The sequence below is a fragment of the Brachyhypopomus gauderio genome, chromosome 8 (assembly GCF_052324685.1).
Source record: "Brachyhypopomus gauderio isolate BG-103 chromosome 8, BGAUD_0.2, whole genome shotgun sequence".
Taxonomy (NCBI): domain Eukaryota; kingdom Metazoa; phylum Chordata; class Actinopteri; order Gymnotiformes; family Hypopomidae; genus Brachyhypopomus; species Brachyhypopomus gauderio.
The window spans coordinates 22,828,198-22,850,227 of NC_135218.1; the positions used below are offsets into that span (position 1 = coordinate 22,828,198).

General features: G+C 46.3%; 1 protein-coding gene and 1 long non-coding RNA gene across 8 annotated transcripts in view; one reads left to right on the forward strand and one right to left on the reverse strand.

Annotated features, from left to right (window-relative positions):
- Positions 1-587: 587 nt before the first annotated feature.
- Positions 588-4,682, reverse strand: LOC143521975 (uncharacterized). The gene is made up of 3 exons (XR_013132889.1): positions 4,563-4,682; positions 3,428-3,489; positions 588-2,950 (listed from the first exon to the last, which is right to left on the reverse strand). It is a non-coding gene; the product is annotated as an uncharacterized LOC143521975 (long non-coding RNA).
- Positions 4,683-4,763: 81 nt separating this feature from the next.
- The window catches only part of gulp1b (GULP PTB domain containing engulfment adaptor 1b), a 29,803-nt gene continuing 12,536 nt past the window's right edge, over positions 4,764-22,030 (forward strand). Inside the window, exons 1-2 of one of the 7 annotated variants that reach the window (XM_077015554.1) lie at positions 4,764-4,898; positions 21,198-21,266. In XM_077015554.1, the coding sequence (XP_076871669.1) occupies positions 21,239-21,266 (28 nt within the window). In that variant the 5' untranslated portion in view covers positions 4,764-4,898; positions 21,198-21,238. The other 6 variants (XM_077015553.1, XR_013132888.1, XM_077015552.1 and 3 more) reach the window with 6 other exon arrangements.

The following is a 22,030-nucleotide window of genomic DNA, read 5'->3' on the forward strand; positions in this document are numbered from 1 at the left end:
CATGAGATTCCACCATGGGACAACATGTCACACTTGCAATGAGTTGTCACCTAAAATCAATAACAGGTCATCTAATACCATGGGGTATTTTCCCTTCAAACAGCACAACCTGCATGGCTCCATGTGGAGAGAAATGTAATGACATTTCTGTCTTTTCCTGAGTTTGTTTAGATCACATTGCTCAAAAAGATGCAAATGAATTTATAAAGAAACTTTGCAGGTTTTCTATGGCTTCTAAGGAATCCACAGTGTTGTGGAACACCTCTGGTCTATGGGCCACAAAATTGCAGGTTGAAATCTTCTTGAAGTATCCTGTCTCACTGGTATATTGTGTCACTTTACACATTTATGCTTTTCAAGAATTAAAGTTAACTCTTTCATGATAAATATTATGAGTGCAGAATGAGGTTAATTGTTGCAATTGTTCATTTTACTCAACTTAGCTTTAAAAACACAAACACAGAAAACCTTTTAGGAGAATAATATTCAACGTAATATTCAACGGATTTAATTAAACTACAATGAATACATGAGAACATTAAGGCCTGCGGCCTCCTTTGAGTGTGGCTTCAGAAGGTGGGGGGGGGGGGGGGGGGGGGGGGACTGCTGCAGAGGGCCCAGGATGTTCATGAAACGCCTGCCAGGCCGTGGAGCTTCAGGCCTTGGGGGCTGTGAGAGGAATGTGGTTTGGGAAATGTTTGCACTGCTCAGCTCTGTTATTTCAGCTCTCTGCCATCTGTCAGGACTGCGGGGGGGACACGATGAGTCAGGATGGGTTTAGGAATGGAGGGTGAAGACAGAGGATTCTGGGGGAGACGGAGGAGGAGACCAAGATGGGGAGATGATTTGTAATGTGAAACTTGGAGAACAGACACGTGGTGATGGATTCTGAAGAAATATGACATTTCTTTAAATAACAAATACATAACAAATCTTTGAATAGTGTTGGTAGACTGTAATTATGGCTCAACTAATACAACAAATTAAAAAACAAATAAATTGGGAAGACACTGTGTTTGTCTATATGCACAGTATGAGTGCTTGATCCTTCCAAGTGTATGTGGTGTCTATGTGTGTGTCAGTGTGTGTGTGTGTGTGTGTATGTGTGTGTGTGAATTATTGTGTTTACCAAAGCCCCTTGGATTAGAAGTATACACAAAATGGATTAGAGTCTCCGCAAATCATAAAAATGCTTCATCCATCATTCATCAGTTTAAAGACACACACACACACACACACACACACACACACACACACACACACACAGAGGAATGCACTTACTGTAAAAGCTAGATGAAGGGTTCTGAGTGCCCTGTGGTGGGTGTCTCTCTTCCAGAGAGCAATGAAGATTAAAGAGTCTGTCTAATCCCATGACGATTGTGATTTGGTGGAGATGAAGAGAGGTGTGTGTTTGTGTGAAAACTATCCTGCATTCTGCTGTCAGTCTTTCCATCACATCCACTAAAACAGTGTGTGGCAGTACCTTCGGACCCTAATCCCACAACACTTCTCCCGTGCTAGCATTCTTAATTCACCAGTGTTATCTACTGTACTTAATCAAGACTACAGAAGACACACAAAGACTACAGCAGAAACACAAAGACTACAGCAGAAATACAAAGATGGCAGCGGAAATACAAAGACGGCAGCAGTGACACAAAGCAACATTAAAAGAGGCATTTCACAGCATTTTATTGAGAGAGCTGAATCAGTTAGAACTGCTTTGACCTTGACAGTAAGAGCTTGAATTCATGATCTAATTTATTTAAAGCACAACATCCCCAGTTCACCACAGAATTGCCTCTCCTAATGTTATAGGCAGTTATGCCTGAATTGGATGAAATGGAAGTATTGTTGCACACAGCAGTGATCACAGTACTTCATAAGGTTTTCCACAACCAGCACTGAACAATTGTGTTAATGGAGTTTTATGTACAACTCTCAACAGCACAAACTCAAGAAACTCAAACTCTTCAGATCAGACTTGATGGACAAAATACCAAGCATGCAACCAAAAATGATTTCTATCTCTCTTACTCTCTCTTTATCTATCACTATCCTCTCTCTCTCCTCCTCTTTCCCCCTCTATCTGCCTCTCTCTATACCTTTCTTTCTTTCTTTCTTTCTTTCTTTCTTTCTCTGTCTCTCTCTCCCAGGTTTCTTTTCAAATATTCACTTTGTCTTCTGTCTGCCTCACTGTCAAATGGCCTCCTGACAGCTGTTAATGTTTACGCCGCGTCTGCTGCCTGGGGTCTCACGCACATCAGTTCCATCATCGTCTACAGCGGCCTCCCCAAGGAGCCACAACTATGGGGAGAAGATGGGGGAGAGAGAGAGTGAGAGAGAGAGGGATGGGATGGGAGAGAGGGCAGAGAGAGGGAAGAGAGTAGGTGGGAGAGAGGTAGATAGAGAGAAAGAGAGACAGCAGAGGGAGGAGAGAGTAGGTGGGAGAGAGGGAGAGAGAGAGAGGGAGGGGATGGGAGAGAGGGAGGAGAGAGAGAAGATGTTAGTGTTGGGGAACAGTTCTGTCCTTTACTCCAAGTATGGCCATGCGATGATCCCACACACTCACAGTCTTCTCCTTGGAGAGCAAAGCGCCTCTGAAGTTCCATGGAAGAAACTTTTGCAACATGGTTTGTAATAATGATGAGTTTATGAAAAATCTATAAGTTTGCATTGAATTGATCAGGAGCAAATGTGTTGTTTACGTTACCTGTGATGTTCCTCCTGAACACCTTTCCTCCTGTAATATGGTGATGTTGGAGATCAGCCCTTCATCACAGTCAGGGCTTCAGCACAGACCAAATCAACTGTAGCAAATCTGCGATCTGAAAATGCTGACAGGGTTGACACGGTAACAGTCAACACGTCCACACCTGCTCATCCTAATGTGCTGCTCTACACTCATTTCCATGACAACAGCGTTTACACACAGCATGTTCGATCCAGACTGGTGGAAAGGTTTCCGTGATGATGAAGAGGAGAGAGGAGGGATGAAGGTGATAATCATTAATAACATTAATCATTAATAACATTATATTAATAGTGATTCATATGAACAATAACTTTATTAATAACAATGACATTATATTAATATGTCTTTTAATTAGGAACATACTACAATCACCAGTGGACAACTGCACAGTCCATAGCTACAGTATCATGTATCCATAGCTACAGTATCGTATCGTGTGTCCATAGTTACAGCATAATGGTAAAAAAAATTTAATTCCAATCAACAATCTTACTGGATATTATTCTACACGTTTATTTGGATCCATAACATGGTGTGAGGTTTATGCATTAAAAACTGATATGAGTATACTCATTAGAGTATAATGAATTTTTAAGTTGCCTTCTCTAACTGACGTAAAGACCAAGGTTACAACATGAGATTTCATGAGATTCAACAGAAGTGCCATATTACCTAACGTCGCCCTGACACGACACTACCAAGGAGTGACGCGAGACATACTGCACCAGAAGAATCTGTCAATCACACAAAGTATTCATTCACAACACTACACTTTTGGCTATTAATTCGTTAATGAACACTGTATGCTGCTTCGTGCAGAAATATCTGCTTATTGTGTGTATTACTATTTGCATCCAACACCCCTTTAGACTGTTCTTACATGCTGGCGGAGGGGTGAACTCATGTGCGTTTCATTTCGGCCGTCATTTGGTTTATTTTGCCAGTTACGCTTTCGTATTATGTTTGTAATTTGTGCTTTGCAGTGAGGACTCCCAAACCGCAAGCAGTCTTGAGAAGCAGCTAATTGTGAGCGAACTGCACACTTGCCACGCGACTAGAATATGAAAACTAACGGAGAGGAGGGAAAGTAGAAAATGATTAAATGACAACATGAAACAGAACAAAAAACAGAGCAGGACGGATCCACCCAAAATACACCCATATGCACATTTATTTTAGGCTAGTTGTTTGCTCACTAATTTCGCAAGCGAAGTATTTAGCTAAGCATTGTTTCACAATTAATCTAGATGGGCCATTGGCTCGTGATCCTAATGTTTTGTGTTTTTAAGCATTGAACACATTTCTGCATTTTCTTAAGACATTTTATTAAAAGTTACTATTTACTATTACTAGTTACTATTAAGCTGAACTCACTTTTTAAAGGACATATTTGTGCCATGCTGTCACAATAAACAAATTCCACGTCTTCGTAGTGAATTAATATAGGGACTGTTAGCAAAGGGAATTAAGATCGCGCATCTAGCTGGCACGCGCATAACATGCATTTGAACTGAGATCGGCTCGTTTGCTCGTAATTAACACGTGCAGATACACAGAAATGATACACTAGGCAAACCCAGGTGAACAGTATGTACTGTTATTCACCTGCTGATTTGCACAACACCCTATACACTTAGTCAAAGTGAGTAGTGCTTACATATGTAGGTTATATGTGATTAGGATATTTCGAATCAGTGTCGAGTTTTTACAAATTTCAAAACAATCAATTAAAAAATGCGCTCGTTTCGTCGAAGCAACGGCAAACGTCGAGTATCCACTAAATTGTCTGCGCGTGTCGCAGTCTTACCTGCAGCCTCGAGCTCGTTCATTACAGCGCTGAGGCGCACGAGGCCAACGCGTGTTGCACTGCACAACCTTTCACACTGCGAAGTTTCTTTATGCGTTTTTGTTGCGCTTGCCTTTTAAAAATAATCTACAAGACCGTGATTAATCTGTGGCGATGTGGTGTGCGGCCCCTTTAAACTGGTGTTAGGTTGTATATTCCAGTAGAAAAGCGCCGTTTTGAACGTCTGCTTGACGTCATTAAACTTTTCTAGCGGCTCGAGTAAATCCAGGAGTTGTCGCGCGGGCTGGTTGGAGCTGGGCGCAGATGCGCGTGGAGCTGCAGAAAGGACTCGCACTTGTGAGTTATTCTGATTTTTTATCTTTCCTGCATCTTATACTGATCTGTTACATTTGAAGCTACGTTTACCCTGGCGTTTACCAGTGTTACAAATACGTTAAATGCGTTTAAAGTGTACGTTATCTAACTACAGTCACTTTTCAGATACTCGGTGTTTAATGTCTTAACCATTGCTCTCCGAGACTACTTTCAAAAGCGTAATGCTGTTTAAATGTACAGTTGCTTTATCTGTTGTTTTTGTTTGAATGAGTGAAAACTGTCAGCGAACGCAAATGTAGCCAAGTCGGTGTTAAGCGGTTAGGTGTAGCGCATAACGAGAGAGAACAAGTCAGCCTTGTGGCGCGCGTGCGAGTGCGTGTGGAGCGCGCGCGAGCCCCCTGTAGAGCGCTCGAGCCGTGTAGCGTGTGCGAGCCCCTATTGAGCGCGTGCGGCTGGGATATGTGGACGGTGATGCGCATCACTGTTTTGAATCGCTCGCTGCTGCTTACTTACATACTGAAGATTAAGAACAAAATGAAAAGGTAATCCTTCATGAAATTGAAACAACAATAACAACAGCGTATTCATTCCTCAAATAAAACGGTACAGTAATCCCAACCTGCTGGTTATAGCTAATTGTGTTCCTGTGCCGTCCAGGTGTAACAGGGGCCATGGTCTTAGCTCCAGGTACAGAACACCCTGCTCAGGTGTAGTTTGGGCTAGCACTGCTCATGACATGCGGCTTGTTGTGCAGGTGTCGTTGAGCAGTCCATGACAGATGGACAGAATTAGATTTCTGACCTCAGCCTATTATATTGGAAGTATTGTTGTTTTCTCAAAGACATCGTGATCTCTGTCTGTTCTGAGCAGCTGGACGGCACAAATGTAAACAAGGGTTGAGTAATGGAAGCACAAAAGCCCCCCCCCGCCACCCCCCAACCAGCGGTCTCTTTTAATCTGTGTTAGAAAAATCAGTGTTGTACTTAATCAAGTGTTTTCTGATGTTAATTTAGTTACAGAGGCTGGGAATACATGCATAATTACTAGTGGATCATTTGCATTCACCCAAGGGTCCCATACACACAGGCACATTTGCATAGGATACATTGCAATGTCAGAGTGAACATGTTGACGACTGTTGTGTGCGGTCCTGACACAAACAAGCCTCTCATGATAACAAGGCACTCATGAAATTGTGCTCACATCATAAAGGATTCTCAGCGCACCACATTTCACCTTGGCAGTGAAACCTTTGCCAGGTGTACTGATCATCTCTGCTGCAGACACCTGTGTGTTGCAGTCATACTGAATTCAGCATGATGTCTGAACACGGATCACGACGGTTTAATAATAGTAATAATAGTAATTGATTAATAACGGTAATTGGTTATAGGTAATTGTCAGGGTGTAGTTAGTTTGGTAATTGCAAAAGGCCAGTACATCCTGCACATACAGCGTCATGCTTCTTGACCATTTACGCTCCCTCCCTGTTGGAAAACTGAACATCCATGTCTGGGGGAGGGGGGAGGGCGTTTATGGTCAGTAATCGTCTCTTGCCCTCCACCCCCCAGGTAGGTGTTGTAAGAAGACCTGGCTGACCTCACACTGCCCTCTGTTGCTTTTTTTGGCTACCTGGCTGCCATGGAAATGCACAGACTTAGAATCCAGAGGACCAGTTACGTCAGCAATAAATACTCATAAATACTAGAAGGCCGTGAGAAGTTCTCCACCCATCCTCCACGTGGAGGTGTTGTTGGGAAGCTCCTACACCTTGGACGCTGAGCAGAGTGCTTTGACATGGAACACTTCATTCCTTTGATGCTGCTGTCAGATGTTACGCAGAGTTTCTGTTCTACGTGTGTGTTAGTTTCTCTTCACTTAAGCTCAGTAATGAGTACATTTGGTTGGCTGGACTCCAGCTTCTGGTGGGAATGATGAGGTGTCAGCCGACACTGAAGATTGTGCTTCTGGTGCAATTTTTTTATTTAAAAAAAATGCACGTTACATGCAAACGAACATGAATCAGGTTCAGTTTGTTCGCTGACAGATGCACTCTGCCTTTTCACTCACACTGTCTGCAGAACACCTCCAAACCTTCTCTGTGGTTTGTCCTATAAGGGAATGTCTGAGAGATGTCTGAGATGTCTGAGATGTCTGAGCCAGGAAAAACTGATGTATGGAAGGATTATTGCTCATGTATTTGCAGGATTGTGTAGACTGTGTGTGTTTGTGTGTGTGTGTGTGTGTATGTGTGTGTGTGTGTGTGTGTGTGTGTGTGTGTGTGTGTGTGTGTGTTGCTGGCATTTAATAGTGACAAAGCTATAAGTGTTCGCTCCATGGTGTCTGGGTCCTGCCGGTGAGTCTCAACCACTTAAGCAGTACTGCTCAGTCGAATAAGTAGATGTTAGATTTCCTGACTGTGACAGGATGGTCATAATCACATTAATAAAAAGATGTCTTATAGCTAATAAATAAAACAGTCAGGGCATCACTCTATTTATCACATAACATACAGTGTCTATAACATGAGTCCATTCCACCAAGTTCTATTGCATTATACCTGTCACGTAGGGCAACGCCCCCTCTCGTAGCTGTCACTCTGGGTTCCCTCATGTCCGTGTTCCCTGCCTGTTTGTCCCGCCCTGCTCGTTTGTCTTCGTGTTTCCTTGTTTGTTACCACGCCCAGTGTCATTGCCATCACCTGTCCCTAGTTAGTTTCTATGTATAAAGTCCCGTCATTCCCCAGTCGTGTGATCCGTGATTTTGTCTACTTCGTGCCTTGTGCTTTGTTATACCTGTTCGTTGTGAGTATTGTTTCCGCTGCCTGCATTCCTGCCTGTTCCGTGTTTCCCCGTCGTGTTTGGTTTATCTGTCCGAGTATGTCTGTTGTTATTTCTTGTATGGACTGCCTTCCCGTTATGACCCCTGCCTGCCACTACGACTCTGCTTTTGGAATTTCCTGTATTAAATCTCGCTCTCCTCCGCGTTTGTGTCCGTCTCCATGTTCTGCCCAGCGCAGAGCGTTACATAATCACGGATCTTACAAGGACACAGCGAGGGAGCGAGACTCTGGTGAGTTTAATCGCGGTGATGAGATGTTGACTGGTTCGGTCCAGTTCAACTCTCCGATATCGCAGCGTGAACGAACCAGAGACAGAAATTCCCCTGGCGCTGTGGGAACACGGAAGTCTCGACGCGCACCAACGAAAGCCCAGTCACTTTCGGTTTCGACTGGCTTTCGCGTCGAGACTCCTGTTGAGCGCTACGTGTCTGCCCGGCTTGATCACTATAGGGAGGAGAAACCTATAGTACAAGTCGCAGGCAGACGGATTGAGTGCACAGACTGGCATTTGCTTAACCCTCGGTTGGCTCTCGATGGCGTCTGCGAGCTCCCGACGCCTCAGAGGAGGCGGAGCCGTCGCAGAGAGAGCCGCCGAGGGGCTTCTGTGTCTGTGTATTCTTCCAGGCTCACCCAGGACCCTGAGGAGGAGGACCTACCGCCGCTGACCCCGCCAGCTATACATCACGACACCCCCAAGTATTTTTTGGGGGGGAGTACAAGCCACGTCGGCTTGGCGGACACGCCCCCCGATGACGTCGGTATAGTGGCTCCGCCCCCCGAGGACGTCGGCTTGGCGGACACGCCCCCCGATGACGTCAGTATGGTGGCTCCGCCCCCCGAGTGCATCTCCTCACCTCGGATTCCTGTCCCCGCTGCCCGTAGGCAGTTCGTGCCTGTTCCTGTCCCCGCAACCCAGGAGAGGTCGTCCACGCCGGTTCCTGTCCCTGCGACCCAGGAGAGGTCGTCCACGCCGGTTCCTGTCCCTGCTGCCCGTCGGCAGTCCGTGCCTGTTCCTGACCCCGCGACCCAGGAGAGGTCGTTCACGCCGGTTCCTGTCCCCGCGACCCAGGAGGGGTCGTCCACGCCGGTTCCTGTTCCCGCTGCCCGCCAGCGGACCCTGCCTGTTCCCGCTGCCCGCCAGCGGACCCTGCCTGTTCCCGCTGCCCGCCAGCGGACCCTGCCTGTTCCCGCTGCCCGCCAGCGGACCCTGCCTGTGCCCGCTGCCCGCCGCCCGGCTCCGCCTGTGCCCGCTGCCCGCCGCCCGGCTCCGCCTGTGCCCGCTGCCCGCCGCCCGGCTGCGCCTGTGCCCGCTGCCCGCCGCCCGGCCGCGCCTGTGCCCGCTGCCCGCCGCCCGGCCGCGCCTGTGCCCGCTGCCCGCCGCCCGGCCGCGCCTGTGCCCGCTGCCCGCCGCCCGGCCGCGCCTGTGCCCCAAGAGACTGTGCTGCCCCCTGTTGGGCATGGACTTTGTGTTCCCCCTGCTCCGCCATGTACCTCCTATGTTCCGTTGCCCGTGTTCCCCTTGCTCCCTGGTCCCGTCCCTGGTTTTGTTTTGGTCCCTGTCCCCGTGGTTGTGTCTGTTCGTGTCCATGTTCCTGTTCCTGTGTCTGTTTCCTGTGGTGTCGTCTCTGTCCCGGTCCCCGTGTCTGTTCCCCAAGTTGTTACCCACCTTGTTCCTGTCCCCGTCACCATCGTCCAAGCCGTGTTTGCCTCAGTGTTTACCTCTGCCCTGTCCCCTGGCCCCGCTCCAGTGTCTGTCCCCAGTCCTGTCCGGTCCAGTCCTGCTCCTGTGCCTCGCCCTGGCCCTGTCCTGCCCCCCTGTGTCCCGTGTCATGCCGTGTCCCGGCCCAGCTCTTGGCCTGTCTCCCTGTCTCCAGTCCCTGCCGTGTCCCAGGTCCCCCGTCCTATTTTGTCTGGTCCTGTCCCTCCGGTCTGTCCTGTGTCCGCTGTCCCTGTCCTGTCTGCCCTTGCGTGCCCCGGAGTGGCACGCTTTGAGGGGGGGTTCTGTCACGTAGGGCAACGCCCCCTCTCGTAGCTGTCACTCTGGGTTCCCTCATGTCCGTGTTCCCTGCCTGTTTGTCCCGCCCTGCTCGTTTGTCTTCGTGTTTCCTTGTTTGTTACCACGCCCAGTGTCATTGCCATCACCTGTCCCTAGTTAGTTTCTATGTATAAAGTCCCGTCATTCCCCAGTCGTGTGATCCGTGATTTTGTCTACTTCGTGCCTTGTGCTTTGTTATACCTGTTCGTTGTGAGTATTGTTTCCGCTGCCTGCATTCCTGCCTGTTCCGTGTTTCCCCGTCGTGTTTGGTTTATCTGTCCGAGTATGTCTGTTGTTATTTCTTGTATGGACTGCCTTCCCGTTATGACCCCTGCCTGCCACTACGACTCTGCTTTTGGAATTTCCTGTATTAAATCTCGCTCTCCTCCGCGTTTGTGTCCGTCTCCATGTTCTGCCCAGCGCAGAGCGTTACAATACCATTATACTGAAGATTTTCTTTTACCAGAAATGCATTGTGTGCAGGTTGATTATTATGTGGGAGAGGCAGGCAGAGCTGTTTCAGTTTGTAATAATCTCAGTCATATAATCTCAGTCATATGATACAAAGCACAAAGAAGGACCCTGTATAAACAATATGTTCATATATATTTACATATCTCTAGATATATGAAGTTAGAGTTCTGTCTTATTTTTATATCACACGGATAAACACAAACGTGTTTGTCAAAGCCCTTTTCTCTCAGGGTGACAGTGACGTGAGAGTCTCAGCAACACTGTAATTTAAAAAGAGTGACTGTTATGTTACATTCACGTATACACGACAGCATTGTCACTTTTTATATTACTTTCATAACTGATATTATATACCATAATACCATGAATCAGTGTTTTATGAGCCTCTCAGGTCTGTCTGTGGCGAGACTTGCTCCCAGCGGAGCATCCATTCCAGAAAACCAGTGTGGCTCGTGTTTCCAGTATAGCAGTTGTCTCTCTTCTGCAACTCTTTCGTAATGAATTAGGCTGGTAAGTGAAAGCCAGTTAATGACGATAATGTTTCGATCCACTTCGATGTAGAGGGATGATTAACGAGAGACTTTGAGATGTGGTGTATAGATTCTTCCCCTCGCTTGAGACAATCAATCCCTTGAGTCTGACAAAGAAAGATTGAAACCATTTTTTTTTCCCTGTGGGATACATTTATTTAGTGATATCAAAAGGCAATCAAATATGCAGCTTCTGTGTAGTGAGCTTAGCCTTCTGGAGATTGAGCGCAAAAACAATCTCACTCTACCTTACAGCGTAGTGGACAGCTGTGGTGGTGTCCCGAGTCTCGTCCTGAACATCCCGTCATGTCCTGCTTTACATGGGGCCTCTTTTTCACTCAGTAGCAAATGTTGATGGTTATTCACAATCACAGTGATTTGTGGATTGAATGAATCGAGTGATAAAAAAAACTCCCAGATGAGCGTTCACAAGGTCGAGCCTTCTGATAACGCAGTTCAGCCTTATTACGACCTTATGGGTCTGAGTTAATGACCCAGTACATGTTGAGCTTCGAAGCGAATTCTACTGGTGTTACTGGGCACATTTTATGCCCTCAGGCAGTTCCTGCAGTATTAGCAGTGTGTCTGCTTTATTTGGTTTCCAAAATTCATTCTACATCCAGTTTGTTCTTTTTAGTCTGGCTAATGAGGTTGTTTTTGCTAACCCTGAACTCACAGTGGTAACATCAGATATTGGGCCTTAAATAAACATAGGAAGAAAGTGCCGTGCGCTGTTTGAAGACGCTCGGATTTACAAGACTTTCAGATGCCAGCAGTACCGACGTCTGAACCAGACAGTCGAGATGAAAGAGACGCCGTCTTCAGATGAAGAGGGACCAGAAGATTGATCAGACCTGCCACCTCAGGGATGTTTCATTTCAGAGGTTGGGTGAGGAGATGCAAGAACGCGTGGTAGATGTGGACCAGGACTGGAGAGAAGCTGCATGTAGGTCGCGCTCTGATACATAATGTAGCGGCGCGGGGGGGGGGGGGGGGGGGGGGGGGGGGTTGTTGTGCAACAGTCCCCACCTGCATCCCAGACTCCACCTGCAACAACCGCACCTGAGTGGGCGATGCTTGCGGGGGAGCCAGTTCAGATAGATGCTGGATGGCGTCGCGCTCTGACAGCGCACGCGGCAGCCGAGCAAACCCCCCCCAAACCCCGCCCCCCCCCCGTCTGGCCCTGCAACCACCCCTGTCTGGCCCTGCTCCGAACAAAACACCACCCCTCCCAGGAAGGGCGTTACGGCTGCGGCCACTAGCGCCTGTTTCCACGCCAACGTGCATTCTTTTGCACAATTTCCTCTCTGGGGAGAAAACGGGAAGTGGCTTGTGGGGGACGAGATGATGGAATTATTCTAAAATTAACCTGGGTGTATGACTCAGGATTACTGCTTTAACGTAGACTTCAACACTCAAGACTTTTTTTTCCTTCACTTATATATTTACGTAGGTTTGTTATAATAGGTAGTGATAAAGGAAATCTTATCAACGCACACATAACATTTCACAATGCTTTAAGAAAATATTGGAAAAGGTATAAGAACCTCAAGGATACTTGTAAGAACTTGAAAAATAAAGGTAAGAGTTCGTAAGACAACGAAGGATCAGATAATAATTTCTAAGGCCTGAATTTCACCGTCAGCAAGAAGTTTAAGCAATACATCTAAAAATGTACACTTAAATGTACACTTAACTATACACTTACAAATACACTTAAACTAAAACATAGAGGAATTGGCCAAATAACTTCCTACCTGCTGTTCGGGACTCAACATCTCCTACATAGTCGTGGTTACCCATTAAATGAGTGACCTGACATAATGATTCAGACCTGGACTGTTTACACTGTTACTTTAATCCGGATATAACACTCTTCATTCTTGTGTGCTGAGATTTATTATGATTTACTTCATGGAGACGTCTATAATATTCCAATGTTTTTTTTTCCATAGACTTTTCCTGTTACTTGATTGTGAGTTATTCAACCCCGGGGGAGGAAACATATAACAATTCTAATAACTTGTTCCACATTATAAATTTGTCAGATTTATAGTTGCTGTCTACATTTGAGCTGAGGTGAACAGATTATGCCTTTTCCATGTATGCCTTGTGGAGAATTAAAACTTAATTTGTAATGATCTCAGTGCATCAAATCTGAACAAAACAACAGGTTGTTGTGTGGCATGATGCCTTTGTAATTCAAGACAATGAATCAGATCAGCCTAAATGCACCCAGGACGCTCACTACCTGTAGGAAGAGTATAACAAGGATGGGTTTGAATCCCAGCTGTGCCACATGCCACACACATGCACATTACATACTGTAACTGTGTCAGCTGCTTCCCAAAACGGTGCGTACTTAAAAACTCAAACATTATGATAGCCAGAGCCACACACAGAGGTGTGGCCAGCTGTGTGTTCCTGCTGCTTACCCAAATGAGGCTATAGTTTTGCTCGTCAATGCATGAGATTGCAGGCTAAATTGCACTCATATTTCCTATGGGGTCTCTTAATTCCACATTCATTCTCCGGCGCATCGAAGACGCGTGTCTTGGTTTGTGCATTTGATTCTGAATAACTCAGCTGTTGTATTTTATTGGATGGTCAGAAGGGGGCGGGTTGAGGGGGGTGGGCTGCTGTCATGAGACCAGGGAATGGCGAGTGAAAGAAACGCGTGCAGAAGACCGAGCGTCCACATGACGTGGTGGCACAGAGGCGGTGGTGGAGGCCCAGACGTTCAGCTAACTGCCGCATCCATCATAGCAGGAGCCCATTATGAAAATGAATTGCCGCTCGCACGTTTGTGGGCCTGGTGACGTGCAGCAGAAAACGCACATTTCTCACCATTGCACTGTGACTTCTCTGCATTGAGGCTGCTAGTCTGGACCATCGTTCATTCGGAGAGGCCGAGAGCCCGAAAGTTGGTACCTGTATTAATTAGGGCATTGTGCGAGGTGCATTGTACGTGCTGCATGGTATTAGCCTCTGATGAAAGCCCTAGTAAAAACACTTTGGACTATAAGTCCCCGCTTGGGAGTTTGATTTCCTCTGAATTTTTGCGCTGTGCTTTAAAGCTGACATTCAGGTTGAGGTTGAGGTTGAGGTTGAGGTTGAGGTTCGGTTGTGGTCAGCAGTGCTCACTGGGTTCTAAGGACTGTGAGGTTTCACAGATCTTCGCCCTCATGTCACAGGCGAGGGTCGAGGTTGCGTCCTAACTCTGCAGCCCAGGGTGCGCCCACATGGCTTGCTTGTTTCCCAGGGCCCACCTGTGCTCCACCTGTGCCTGAGGGACAGCTACGTCACCTGGGCAGGATCACCTCCCTCTCCCCGTCCCCCACCCACGTCTGCAGAACGGAGCCCACAGTTGCGTTTCCAGTCCCCCGTGGTGCTGCTGCTGTGTGTTTCCTGAGTCAGCACAACGGCCTCCAGCGGCGCCCAGGAAATAATTCTGCGTTGTGGGGAAAGCAGCACTGTGTATGAGAGTCTCGCCCACACCGTCTGTGCTGGACCAGGGTTATAGCTCATCAGACACAACATAACTAAAGCTCATCAGACACAACATAACTAAAGCTCATCAGACACAACATAACTACAGCTCATCAGACACACAGCATAACTACAGCTCATCAGACACAACATAACTACAGCTCATCAGACACAACACACAACATAACTACAGCTCATCAGACACACAGCATAACTACAGCTCATCAGACACAACATAACTACAGCTCATCAGACACAACACACAACATAACTACAGCTCATCAGACACACAGCAGAAGGGAGCCCAGCTCAGAAGGCGAGCTCAGGAAGCCCAGGACACCTAACATTAACCTGCTTCACTCACGGCTGCTGGCTGGTTTCAATTTTCCCACAAGCTAAAATGGATGGCTGTAATTTCTCTCCTATTAAATTCCTGAGAGAACCCATTTAGTATTAAGGTATGATGGATTATATGGGCTGGAGTGGTGAGACTGTACCGTCTGTTTCATATTTAAGCCCCCCCCCCCACAGTATGTCACAGAGCAACGCGAGCACGGGACCCACACTGAGATTATGAAACAAATCTGAAAGTTCAACTTTTTCCTCTTGAATCCACAGTGACTCTCCTCGAGGAGCGTTTGAAGCCAAGAAGCTCACTTGAACTTCTCCATTACTAAGAGGATCCAGAGAGTCAGAGTTGCGCACGCTACAGTTCTGGAAAGCAATTTTAGCCAGATGAGCGATCTTCCATTATTTAGTGTGGCGATGAGCGGTCTTCCATTATTTAGTGTGGTGAATTATGAATTGTTGCCATCTTCTTTAGCGATGCTGGTCCTTTTGCCAAAGGAATGGGCGAGTACACAAAGCATTTAGTGCTTTAAATGTGATAATGCGGTCACGGCTAAATGCTTTAATATGTCTAAATGGAGTCTTTTCACAAGCCAGTTGTTCAATTACATCTAGTTTTAAGATTAAGTGACAGCGTAAAGGGAAAAAAAAGCATTGTTTTCTTATAAGGACACATTTGTGGAGATAACACCAAAATACCTCATCTATTATTTTGACAACAAGCTGTAGTCAGACACTGCATTTAGCTAAAGACATTATTTTTAAGGGACAATTGGTTAATGGATCGCGTGGGACTTCACTATAGAAAATCAGCCAGCTACTTGGGGCACCACCGCTGTACCATCAATTTATTTATTTGTTTGTTTGTTTATTTTTGGTAGCCTTGTTTAGAACAGATGAATTTGCAAACATATTGCACGTATCCACCGAAGCTTCTGATGGTTTCTCTTACAGTCCACACAGCAAGGACAAACACAGACGTGCACGGGGTGAGGTGTCAGGACTGCTAAATCCTCTGCGTTGTTTCTCTCTGAAGGCCTCATTAAAGCTCAGACTCTGAAATCCTCGCTCGAATAAAAAATAAAAAAAAAAGATAAATAAATAAATAAATGGAGCGCGTGGCAGTGTCCTAGCAGGCCTCGTCAGCCCAGAGTCTCTTGGCTCAGGTCGATTGATTCCAGCTGGGGAGTCTGACGTCCTCTTCCACTCCACCTGCCCTTTCATTACCATGTAAGCCAACTGACAAGGAAAAAGGGAACAACACACTTATTCAGGCCGCCCTTCGACCCCGGCGGAGGGTTCCGGCCTCACCTGGCTAGTGTGTGGACAGGAGGTGTCAAACCCATTCGCTCAGAAATCGATAGATGGCGGTAAAATATGACCACGTCCGAAGTGACTTGGGCACACGCGGCACTCCGCGAGGGGAACGTCCTTATCACGCGGAAACAGCCACGAAGATTAGGGGGAAATTATTAAAACAGATTTTAGCTCCGAACGGGCAGTCCCGCCATCACTGGCCAAGATTTATGGACCTGCCTCGTTGTTAGCCAGCGATTTGTCTTGCCAAGAAGGTGAGGCAGAGCCCGTAAGATCACAAAACGTCGCACGCTGGCTGAAATGTTTTTTACACGAGCTTCATTCTTCGACCTGATTCCTAGAACACAGGAGTGTTCACTTCACTAGTATCCAGTCAGCATATCAGACTGGAGTGATGTGGCAGTGTGGAATACAGGTCCAGTCTTCTAAGAATGTGTCCCTGATTGGTCTTTGCAGACATAAATATACTGTATAACTCTATGAGCTTTTTATCTTTTATCTACAAATACCATTCAGTGTAAATCCATGGATCTCACCTGAAAACATATCCCTCATTGAGAAAAACATTAGATTCATTAATTTTATAGCAGTAAACGGTCACTTCAGTGCAGGTTTGTAATGAATATGTTGTTAGTGCTAACCTTAAAATACATTTGGCCCAGTATTTCTATAGTGAGAATATGAATACTACAGCCTGTGCATCTACTGTATTATTAAAGCTTCTGCATATTCTAGAGTCAGTTATTCCTTATGCACCACTGTGTCCTAATTGGTTTTCCTAACTGTCCGTTTAATTGGATTACAGGCACCATGAAGCATGTCATCACCCTGCCTCTGAATCCTATATATGTACAAAAATCTGTCCTGCCTTATTAGTTGGAAAGGAGCAAAGAGAAAATGAAATGGTTTGCTGGTGGTTCTTGTTTATACCTGTTTGTACCTTGCTGGTCATAGCATGAAGCTGTTCAAACACCACCAGTGCACTGGTATTGAATCACACTTATTAACAGCTGTTATAATTTTCTCCCAATTTCCTTGTAACTGGTCATCACCTATTGGACCTGAAAGACACCTTATTATGCAGACACCTGATCTGACATGCAACATGGCAAATGTTTCACAAGAAAGCACCGCGCGGTTCCCCAGAAACGGGCTGCACATAACACGACTGAGGCTCGAACCTGAATCCATGTGGTTCAAGCCCACTTCCACATCCCGCAGAATGGCTGGAAATTCAGATGGATTTTGCAGTGTCGCCTCAGCAGAGATAATCGTAGGGAAAAGAGCCGAGTGATCGAGTGACTTGATCAATCAGTGTCGCGTTTTAATTGATGGCAGTGTGTGTCAGCTATGCTCTGACTGTGTGCAGCCATGCGCAGGGTGTGAGTGGGGGGGGGAGGGGTGCAGTAAGTCATGAACGACACTCCTCCACCCCCCAGAAGTTCTCTCTGGCCCCTTGTTTGACTTATTTCAGCCCTGGTCCAACTGGATCCTGTGGCTGACAGTTTTTTAATAAGCCATCCATCACTGGTGCGAGTACCTCCGGGCTGTTTGGGGGACATGTGACTGTAGGTGGGGACGATTTGGGGGACACTGCGGAAGTCATTATGCGTCATGTCGTTGGGAATGTTGAGATCAGACTGAAAGGTGCTAAAAGCTGATGCAGGACATTGATAGGCTGTACGGTTCGTAGTGTCATTGGGTCATTGGAGTGTCACTTTATATATATATATATATATATATATATATATATATATATATAACAAAAGGTTAAGATGAAGTAAAACGTTAAGATATAAAAAAGTTGGTAATGCAGTTACCTGACAAGATGAAAATCTGCGTTATTTTTTACAAGACTAGCTAGAGTTTTGACCCACAAGACCTGTCATTTGGGAGATGCTCGAACTTTGTTGTCTAGGCAACAGAGTATGGCCCTTGTCAAATTCACTCACATCCTTAGGGTGATCCATTCATGCCCACACATCAACTTCCAGAACTGACGGAAATTATTTCTGGACTTTTCCCACCGTTTGGCGTTTGACAGGTAATATTCATATGATCAGTGTTGTGAACTTCACCAGTCATTGGTTTTAATGTTTCATCTGGTGCATTTCAAATTCAAATACCAACATGTACCAACGTTTTCTTAATGTGCAGTACCACGGAGACTTAATAGCAAACACTCAATGAACCGCCTATATTTTTAAGGATGTCAGTGGAAACATATTTTTGTCACATTGTCAAAGAATATTAGACAAGCAGTTTGGAGCCTGGACGCTGTTCAGTAGTGAACTATACCCAATGCCAAAGCTTTGCTCTTGTGTGCTGTATCTCTTCAAGTCGAAGATCTCTAGGGTAAAATGGAGAGCATGGGAGTCATTATCGGTCAGGAAAGCATAATATCCTAAGGTCCCCTGAGCCAGGGGCCCATGTATGTGCAGGTGCACGTAAGTGCATGACACACTTTGATATTCGCGAAGCAGCACACAGTCTTTGCACCGTGGTTTCAATTTTCCGACCTCGAGTCGTGTTTGATCTGCTTCCTGTAATGAAAGACGATTTAAGTGGGATTTGTTTTTTCAATCCCACCACCTTCCTCCTCCACCCGTTTTCCAACTTTAAACGACTTTGTCAAGATTGTTCTGTGATTTCTAGGTTTCTTCTGCATCCGGAATGCAATTAAATGGCCGTTACATCACACTCCACACGTTCCTCACGGTTCTCCGCTCTGTTTAACCACATGCCCCCACATGCCTGACAGCTCGCGCCGATAACAATATGTTCCGCCCTCGCTGGTCTTGCCGTAATGTCTTTCCAAGACACTTAAGAAAAAGTACATTTTAATGGTCTGAAATGGAGCGACGATGCCCGATTCCCGTCAATATCCACTACTCTCCCCCGCGGAAGACATTGATTTCCGCTGAATAATTTAAAGCTCTGATGTCTCCTTTGCTGGCCTGTCTCTTAGAGTAACCACGCCACCCTTTCACCCGTTAGCACCTTTTAATTCTCCTTTCTTCTCCAGTCTTAGCAGATCTTAATGGGGATGGCGTGGTGACAATGTGTTTGCAGGGATTTGCTTTACAGCCTATGTAGGCTAAAGATTAAAAACTTTTAAAAGTTTTTAAATGGTCTTTACTGGCTTTCATTAAATATTGTTTAATTTACTTAACAGAAGGTCACAAACGACAATAACATGGAGTCAAGATGACGATATGCACAGGCAGAACAAGCTTGAGTAAACAAATAAGACGTTTACTATGAAAGTCAAATGACATTTAAATGAATATTAATTATTTGCCGCATTCTAAAGTCGTCAAGGAAAAAAAACGAAGGCAAAAACAACCAATCAAAAGACACGTAAAGGCAGGTAAAAGACAGGTGTGTCTTTAGAACCATGAACTCTCAGAATACAGCGCTTAAAAATCAATACCTTCTTAAGAAAAATCTTATGCTGTCTAAGCCAGAATTGGAATTTGGCTTTGCATTTCTCTTTAAATAATTTGTTTTGTCTTTAAATGGCTTGTTTTGTCTTTGGTAGCTTGTTTTCAGCTTGTGTATTAAAGCTCCTGATGACAGTTGTTACTTTTATATACAATAAGAGCTTAGTCACCTGGCTAATAACGCAGCAGGACTGGGTGTAACAGCCAGTCTCAGTCGGGTGAAGACAGATCTTCATGTTAATTCATACTGTTTTTGTCACGTAGGGCTACGCCCCCTCCCCTAGCTGTCACTCTGGTTTCCCTGTTCCTTGTGTCTGCCACACCCATGTCGTTATTGTCTTCACCTGTTTCTAGTTAGTCCCATGTATTTATAGTCCTTGTATTTCCCATGTCAGTATCGGTTGTTTTGTGTCTTGGTTCCGTTTGCCTTATGCCGTGGCTATCTGTTTTTTCTTCATCGTGAGTATTTGTAGTTCAGCGTGTGTTTCTGCCTAGTCGTTGTTTCCCCTGTTTTGTTCCTCGTGCCACCATGCCTGTTTACCTGTGTTATTCGGACTGCCACCAACCCCCCCCCCCCCCCCCCCCCCGTTATGACCCGTGCCTGTTTGGATGACCACGAATATGGAATTCCCTTGAATAAATCTCGCTCTCCTCAGCGTTTGTGTCTGCCTCCCTGCTCTGCATCATGCAGATCGTTACATGTTTGGACGGAGGTAGAGTTTGCTAGTAAGGTCCCGTTACAAGATGGCAGGCTTTGTTGCTGCAGCAGTCATGGGTAGTTTGCAAACAATATTCCATTTGTCTCAGACCAAAAGGAACATCTCTGTGCTGTCATGTCAGGTGTTCCAGAGTACCTGATTATAGGTACACATCAGTCCCACTGTACAAAGTGAAGTGAGGCACGAGGATTCTCCACTACCAGTGTGAGGCACAAGGAGTGTTTGGGGCCGAATGTTTGAGCTGAGGCTGTGTCTCTCTCTGACCTTCTGGTCTTCAAACTGTGAAAGCTGTCCCTTTTCTTACCTTCTCTCTTCTGCGGTGGAGCTGTAGTAAACCAGCACCTGCCGTTAGAAGCTCTGCTTACTTAAGTGAAGTCTAGTAATACATACTGACTCTCTGACCTTATTAAGGTGAAGCTAGTTCATTCAATCATGTTACCTCCTGGCCTGAAATGTTCTCAGTGTCCATGACATTGCTTGTAAAGTCTCTGACCTGCTGAATTTCTCCTGCAGGGGTGACTATGAGCACCATGTCCATCAAATCTGCTGTTAATGTGGTTCACCATGGCATGCTGGGAAGGATTACACCCCATCTACCTCTGCTTCCTCCGGGATCTCTGGTTTCCTCCCACTGTCCAAAAACATGGATGTTAGGTCAATTGGCTATCCTAAATAAAAGGTCTTGGTGGTGTGCATGTGCGCGTGTGTGTGTGTGCATGTGTGTGTGAGTTTGTGCGTGTGTGTGAGTTTGTGTATGTGTGTGTGTGTGTCTGTGTGTCTGCATGTCCTGGATGCTGCTGTGTCCTGGTGGTTGTCCTCACTCGCATCCCTGCACCAGTCTGTTCATGTGTGAGGACTGTGGGAGGTTTGAGGCCATGTGATTGGCTGCCTCTGCTCACTGCTGTGTGACTGGATGTGAAAGCTGTGTGTGTTAATTGCAAAGTGACCTCAGGATTCCTTGAAAGGTGCCATATAAATAGAACTTTATTCATTAATTTCACAATCTCTCTCTCCCTCTCTATGTCTCCCTCCCTCTCTCTTCATCTCTCTCTCCCTCACCCTCTTTATGTCTCTCTCACTCTCTGCCTCTCTTCTCGTCTCTCTCTCTGTCTCTTTCCCTCAGGTGGACCCTCCCTAGATCCGCTCAGCGCCTCGTTCTTCACGATGAACAAAGCCTTCGGCAGGAGGAAGGGTAGGAGATCGCTCGGCCCTGCTCCGTCAGCAGCCATTGGTCCAGCGTTTGACTGACATCTCCAGCCCTCCATTAATCCCTCCCTTCCACCGCTTCTGCACTTTTCTGACGCGCGTGCCGGGGGCCACATTGTTGATTCTGCACTGACCGTGACCAGAGTTGCTGAGCTGAGCTGTCAGGGAGTTGTGGAAGCGGAAGCGGAGAGTGCTGAACCCAGCACCGCTGCTCTTAGACCGAAGGGCTTCCTGCTGCTTCACAGGTCTCGTGGACAATCGCCACTGTGTGTAATTTAGTGCAGGAGTGATGTGTGTGTGGGTCCTGGACCCTTTGAAGTTCTAACGGATGTGGGGTGTCTGACACTAGCCAGCCACTGGGGCTCTGGGCTATTTTAATCATTTTTATGCCCCCCCCCTGCAAAGACAATAAACCATTTCCTTCCAAACAGTGCGGAAAACACCCCTGAAATTAAATCCTCACCTGAAATGACCCTGCAAAAGCCCTGATTTTGCCACTCCTCTTGTGAAACAGGTTTATTTGCTTGATTACTGCTTACAAAAATCTGAAATTTTTTGCCCCAAATCCTTTTAGTGTTTAGTGCCCTTTCCCCAGTCTCTGTCACGCCGGCTCCATCAGGTGATGAACCAACGTCCCGCAGAAAGCCTGTCTTGGAGGCTGATGTTTTATTACTGATGGCGACAGGACAGCCTCTAGAATTGCCCGTTGAGCCGTAGACCGCACCAGCTGGAGGTTATCTCCCTTTCCAG